The following is a 7,107-nucleotide window of genomic DNA, read 5'->3' as shown; positions in this document are numbered from 1 at the left end:
CAAGACATCATCGACGGCCTTAGAATAATTATTTAGTCCAAGTGTTCCTAGCATTATGTTATACTTGCTTGCTCAATTATAACACGATCAGTGATGTATTGATTAACAAAAAAGATTTTTGTCAATTACAGTGCACCAAAGGGTGCAGGTTCAATAAGACGGATGTCGATTTAACATGGACTAAGAATAAAACATATTACACAATTTTACTTTCATTTTTTGCAGGAAACGCCCCAGAACACATACGTCAGTGTCCGACATGGGTCAACTAACTCTAATAAAAAGTCACGCCCACCAAGTAATAGCAGCCACCAAAACCAAAGGTACGTGCAAAGCTTGTTTTGATGAGTTGCAACCATCTTGATGGTGACATGACAATATATATTATTACGCTGCATACTTTGTAGACATAGCAATCCAAGGCCTTCCAGTCATGAGGAAAACAAACGCAACCGCACCATCACAGAGACCAGCACGGGGAACAGAAGTGATGAGGTCATGGTGATGGGGCAACATGGGGAAGGCCACTCGCCAGAATCACCAACAGGAAGGGAAATTCCCGACACAAAACAAGTGAGAGATGATTTTGAAAAGCTTCTGTTTGCGTGACCACTGAAACAACAACTTGCCAAAGGATTTTGTGCTGTTGGCACCCTAGACAGCAGATCAACCGTTTTTTTACATTGATTTAACGTCTACAGACGTTGAATCGTTGATTTGCGTATCCAGACATCTATTAAAGAAAAGGTAGTTTAAAGAGCCCATTTGTCACAGTTTTGAAAGAAATATTATGTTTTACGCAAAACATACAAAAAAAGCCACGATGTATAAATGTTAGGGTTATGTCCCCCCGTCCTGTCGGTGACCTTCTACCTTTGGCAAATAAGCTTAAATTGAAAAAATAACAGTTTTTGTTTGATAATCGAGTACAACAATTCTGCATCTCGTATCACAACAACGTTCTTCATATTTTAGCTTCAACTAACGGGCACCAATGTTGGTGGACGGCGGAAAGCTCGTAACTCAAAACCTTCAACAAGTTCCAGCCCGGAAAATAATGAAGAAATGATCGGCAATCATCAGGTATGCTGTGACGTGTACCAGCATAGCATTTGGCCACTTTTCATCCTTACTTTTAATAATAGTGCCTTTGTAGAGTTCCACCCATTGCAGATATACGTTGCTTTCGTTAATGCACAACACAGGCAGTTACTGCCTCAATGTTATTACAGGATAGGATCAAAATAGTTGAAATTGCTGCTCTATTCCCTATCTTATTAGTAGAACTGTGTAATGTCTTTGAACATCAACATAACTTGGCAATTGGCTGTCATTCGAACACTCTCACCTCTCCGCTATTCGATTGATATGATAATCTATATTCTATATTGTATTTAAGTTGATAAGTTGGTATGATTGACATCAGAGTCATTTAGCCTACCACAGCTCTTGTGCAAGAAAGACTGTGGTTATCGCGCTTTGCTCAACTCCAGAGATGTTGGTTTGATTCCCGTGGTGACAGCGCTGTTTTTTCACCAACGCAAACGATGGCATGGAACCGTTTAGTGTCTACTGTGCCACAGTATATCGTTGGCCTGGTCATTTGGCCCGTTAACGTTTGAAGTAATTTACATTTGAAACAGATAGTGAGACTTTTTTCTCTTTTGTGTGTGCTCTATTTTCAGTTTCCTAAATAAAGCGTTGTCCGTGGTTAAGTGTACTGAGTGCTTGCATGAAATGTTGCAAAATAAACGAGTGTTTGCTAACGTGATGTTTTTTTCACAGGGCAGAGATTATCACACTGAAGGAAGAATGCCAGAACCTGGCCATGATGCCATTGGTGATCTCCCGACGCAGAGATCCAATGACAGTGGGAACGCATCTGAGGGGCTTGTTACACCCCCTGAAAGTGATGTTTTTACTGTTATGGCCCCCTCCCACAGTAAAGGGGCGAGGTCTGCCCCAAGCAGATCTATGTCTTTTCAAGACCATCATCAGCCTCTTATGGAGCGCACATACACCATCGCTACTAATGGAGCAAACACAGTGGGAGCCCATCGACCCCATGGAAGGGGAATTAACAGACAACTGTCGTTGCAACCAACCGACCTATTACCGAGGCAACAGGTGTATCAACAGACCCCATCACGAGGGTATCCAGCTCCACCTCTACCCATCACCCCTGGAAGGATGCCCCAACCTTTAGCCTCAGTCAACGCGACCCCAAATAAGAATTTTGACAATCGCAGAGTGTCTGACATGACCCACAGCCTGGATCGAAGGAGGAAAAAGGGGCAAAATTTTCAACAAGTATTCTCAGAAGCCGTAGACCAAGATTATCCAATGGGTACGAGCCACTTTATGCTTCGTTTTATTTGCATTAAATTTGCTTTTTTTATCACAGCAACACTGGCGTCTGGTACACCAATGCACTTAACTTTACAGTTAAAGCAGCGCATGAAAAGACCGGTGGCTTCAGGCTTTGCCATGTCCCGTTGCCATGGTAATCGTGACAAACGACTGATTGCGGATCTAGAAGGGAGCAAATGGTCTTGTGTTCCTCTACCCAACAACAAATGCAATTTTAAAGCTTGTTTCCTTTATTTGAGGCTGAATAATTGCCTTTACAATACATGCTTATCAAGCTGTGATATGCGCTTGAATCTTAGACTTGCTTTTGCAAGAGGCCGCTGTTTTGTAGTAAAATGTTTAACTCTTCGGTGCAGTTTTTCACCAACAAAGATTCTGTTTCAGACTCCTTTTTGTTGTTTTCTCAAAATTAATTCTTGTTTGCAGGGGCTTCAACTTCACTACAACCGCCCCGGAAGAGATTCGTAAGTGAATCTGAGAAAGCTGCAAGGATGCCACGTCAAAATCTCTATCAAGCTATTAATGAAGAACAAGAACCATTGATGCATCATCCCCATCCAACTGAGAGATTGCAAGATCCCAAAGCTATGCGGAATAATCTTTCACTCAAATTAAAACCGACCTATCCAGGGACAAGCAATGGACCAGCAAGCCATAGCGCCCCTGTAGTGGAACCTGGAACCATGCTGTCCAACCCACGAAGACACCCTAACAAAATGGTGACCTACTCCAACCCTGGTACCCCAATGGGGGATCACCCTCCCACCTTAATGGAGCAAGGTTACCCTATGGGTACTCCCAAAGGACACACTACTCTTCCGGCGCAAAAAAATCATTATGTGCCTCACCAAATGAGTCTTCCTGAAGAAATGCATCAACGCATGGCTTTCCCTGCTGAAAGCCCGACCAAACATACAGCATCTTCCCCTATGCAGGATGGACGTCCTCCCAGCTTCCCAGGAAGTGAAAGAGTACGTCATGGAAGTGGACCCGGATATCTGATGCAGGTATCTACATTCTACAATACATCGAGTTTTTGCAAACGTAGCAAGTTTAATCATTCATACATTTTATAGTATGTAAGGCAGGTATTGAGAACATATTTCCATTAAAATATTCTCATGTTGTAATGACACTGCGAAGACCAACGGAAAAGAAATGGGCAGTTGTTCGATATATGGTCTATGCCAGGGCTTCTCAAACTTTTTATTATGCGACCCTATTTCATAAAACAATTTTTTATGTGACTCCTTGGTTTGCAGTTTATTTTGTAAACTGTAAACTGTAGACAGTAAATAGTTTATATAGTAAGCCCACTTTAATTCGTTTGGCAACTCTAAAATTACAATTTTCTACTCCGTGTTGGGCGGCGACCCATGGTTTGGGAAGCCGTACGTCTCAAACATTTGAAGGTTAGATTGTCAAACTCCTCGAGATTAGCTCTGATTTAAACGTCCCGAAAGAACTACCACATGGCCAAGTTTGTTTACTTTAGAAATGTAACGTATTTGATTGCAACTTTTTCCAATTTTGAATAAGAAATATGTTTCAATATCAAGTTTGTAAAGTATCAAATTTCTACTATTTAACTACTATCATCATCATCATCATCATCATCATCATCATCATCATCATCATCATAATCCATCGTCGGTTTGTTCCCCACTAGTGGTGGTGGCCGATTGTTTCCGCGCAGCAATTGTTTTAATCCCCTTTTCTCCATTTCACCCTGTCCCTTGCATCTTCCTCCTTCAGTCCGACTTTTTTAAATTCATCCTTCACTTGTTGTTTCCACGTTCTTCTTGGACGACCGCGTTTCCTCTTCCCATCCACCTTTAGATCTAGTGCCTTTCTAAGAAAACTTCCTTCCTCCCTCCTTATCACATATCACTATGTAACCATCTATTCAAAATAGAATTTTTATGCGTGTTGATAATATCGGAGTTTGCTTTAATTATTGTTCGTTTTACATATTCTTTAAATTTTCTTTTTTACATGTGCAAGCTGAAGATGCTAGTGCACATGCCAGTGTTTGATGAATGCAAAAGAGCAGTACTAATTAACTGCACTGTTAATCTTGTATTTTTACAGGGAAATCATTCGCCTGTGAAGCCAAATGGTCCAATGCCAATGGGATCGCCGAACTTTAATCCCCAGTTAATGAACGGCATGAGAACTCGTTATCCATCTGGTGGAACCGGTCGAAACCAGAATGGGAAAGTTATGAACGAGATTCAACCGGAAAACCAACATCAAGCCACAAGCCCTCAAATGCCATCAATCTTACAGTCGTCAACAATACCATAAGATGGCGACATCAAAAGCAGTATCCTAACGTCAGTACATGATAGATCAATACAACATTGCAACAGCGTGATGATGCTCAACAAATAAGCGAAATGTGGCAGCACGTGACAGAGCAGCTGATGCCACATAACGGCAATATAAGTCCTGTTTTCACAGCAACAAGATGGCGTAACAGATGAGATCTACGTGGTGCAATTGGCCTATAGGGATCTTGACAATTATTATCTTTACACACTAAATAATATGGTGCAGTAAATAATACCAGGCTCTTGACATACCGATCTACTGAACAGTCTTACAGATATTGAAATGCTATGAGCTAATTTTGATGCTCGTTTTCAGCTTCTACAAGCTTGTATCACAGTGCAGTGGTTCGCTATGCACAAGTACTGCCCTCCAAGGCTTAGCCTTGACGTGTTGTACAATAATTTCACACTCATGTTACATTACAGCTTTTGACAACGGTGGTTGTATTTTTATCAATGAAACTGTTCAAGTATTAATTTGCGTTTAACGAACAGTAACTTGATGTTTACGATCCAGACCTACTTATGCGTGTATTGTTGTAACGTCAAATGGACGTGAGCTAACGTACCATTTTCAATACTTGTGTAAACGTTTGTTATGTTACTCAACATCACAGTATTAACCTTGTGTTTGTTTCCTGTTGACGCCAAATGCTTAAGAAGAGTCCTTTGGTGATATTTTAGCTGCATATCCAACAATTCCAGCACACAAAAGCTGTTTTTTAAAAAAAAACGCAACTCTTTTGTTCTTGGATACTGAGATTGATCAAAATTGGAAGAGTCAACTGGCAACACTTGTCATACAAATGCCAAATCATATACCGCAAAAAGATGAAAGCACAGCTACTACGTCATTTCACCGTCATCATGTATTATGACGAATCCAGACAACATTGACGGATATCTTTTTACAAACACTCATCATCATTGTATAACTAACCCTAATAGTTCAATATCCACGCACCCCCTTGGGAACAGTTGTCGCAGCCCTTAGTTGGCACCCCTGGTTGAAAACTCTTACTTTAGCAGTTTACCTTTGAATGGGATAAACTACAAGCAACACAATTTTTATAATTGTAAATAGTCAACAGCTGTAAACTGACAAGCCCGTGTGAGTGGTTTAAATCCTTCAGGAGTTTATTAAATTGCTGGGTAAAAATTTGAGAGGTTTTCCCCATGTGAGACTATTTGTTCACATTCAGTTTGGTTGGCTTTAGATTTTCACATGATTGTTCGTTTAATCGTAATTTTAATGTTTTTCGTTGTGCATTTGCAGCATGCAAGGTAGGCTTTCAGTGAATGTTCCAGTTTAGTGTGTCAGTTTCATCGTGTTCCCACTTTTATTGCAAGCCCAATCCGTCTATTATGTTCGTTATTTTTACTCGAAGCAAAATATATCGCTTACTTTTTATTTTGATTTCTTACGAAATGTCATCACAATTTAAAAGAAAACTACTGTAAATGTTTTTGTTCCATTGCTTTTGTGACGTCGCATCTCTCGCTTGCAATGTAAGTCGAGTGTCTGAGCACAGCCGCAGAAGAATAAAACAATTTGTGGGTGTGAACATTTGTCCAAATTTTATCTTTGCGACTACATTTTCAAAAATGCAACTATTTACGTTTTTCTATATTTTGCCCAAATAGCTTAAGTTGTCATTTTCCCTCAAATTTGCATCGCTTTTTTGTAGCGAGGGAGCTACCGCCCCCCTAATCTCCTGCGGCTATGTGTCTGAGCATTGGCTAAGCCAATATTTCTTTGTTGAGCTATTATTGGGGCTGTTCGAAACATAAATGTTTTCTTCCAAGGGCATACGTTGACTTGGTTTTGAATCCTTTTTGTTGAAGTTTTACTTCATTTCGAACATGTTTTTTATAGAATGAAAGTTTATTTCAATCAAAGTAAATGGTTTCGAGCAGCCCTGAATGTTACCGTAAACTAACTTTTGGATTGCAAGCCATGAGGCATTGTGACTGCTTCTCAACCACTGCAAAATTTTCTTGGAAGACTTGACTATGGCAGCAAAAGGTTAAAACTAGAAATACTTCATTTTTGCCAATCTTCAAAAAGCATCTTTTCTATTTGGAATTGAAATCCGACTTGCAAAGGAAAAGCTCGAATGCAAAACGACTGAATTGGCAGCCTTGTTGCTGACAACGAACAAAGTTCACATTTTGTTTTAAATCTTTATGCTGCTATCATAATGTATTAACTTTTGGAGTTGACTTTTTGTACAATACCGTTGCCACTTTGTAACCAAATTTATAACAAGTCTATTTTAACTGTTTCACACAAACACAGCATTCGTTTGCCGTTTCGAACAATGCGCACTTTTTGGCTGAGTCCTCTTGCCGTTCGCAATATTGTTTATAGCTTTTGCTTGATTCAAGTAAAATAACCACTGCC

General features: G+C 40.0%; 1 protein-coding gene across 1 annotated transcript; it reads left to right on the top strand.

Moving 5' to 3' along the window:
* Positions 1 to 247: 247 nt before the first annotated feature.
* Positions 248 to 7,100, top strand: LOC145775257 (uncharacterized). The gene is made up of 6 exons (XM_082586513.1): positions 248 to 323; positions 408 to 573; positions 976 to 1,083; positions 1,786 to 2,347; positions 2,797 to 3,377; positions 4,462 to 7,100. The coding sequence occupies exons 2-6, from the start codon at positions 499 to 501 to the stop codon at positions 4,675 to 4,677; spliced, it is 1,542 nt and encodes a 513-aa protein (XP_082442639.1). The 5' UTR covers positions 248 to 323; positions 408 to 498; the 3' UTR covers positions 4,678 to 7,100.
* The last annotated feature ends 7 nt before the right edge of the window (positions 7,101 to 7,107 follow it).

This window comes from Aplidium turbinatum, chromosome 8 (genome assembly GCF_918807975.1).
Source record: "Aplidium turbinatum chromosome 8, kaAplTurb1.1, whole genome shotgun sequence".
In the NCBI taxonomy this organism is placed as follows: Eukaryota; Metazoa; Chordata; class Ascidiacea; order Aplousobranchia; family Polyclinidae; genus Aplidium; species Aplidium turbinatum.
This window is presented reverse-complemented; position numbering and strand designations above follow the sequence as displayed.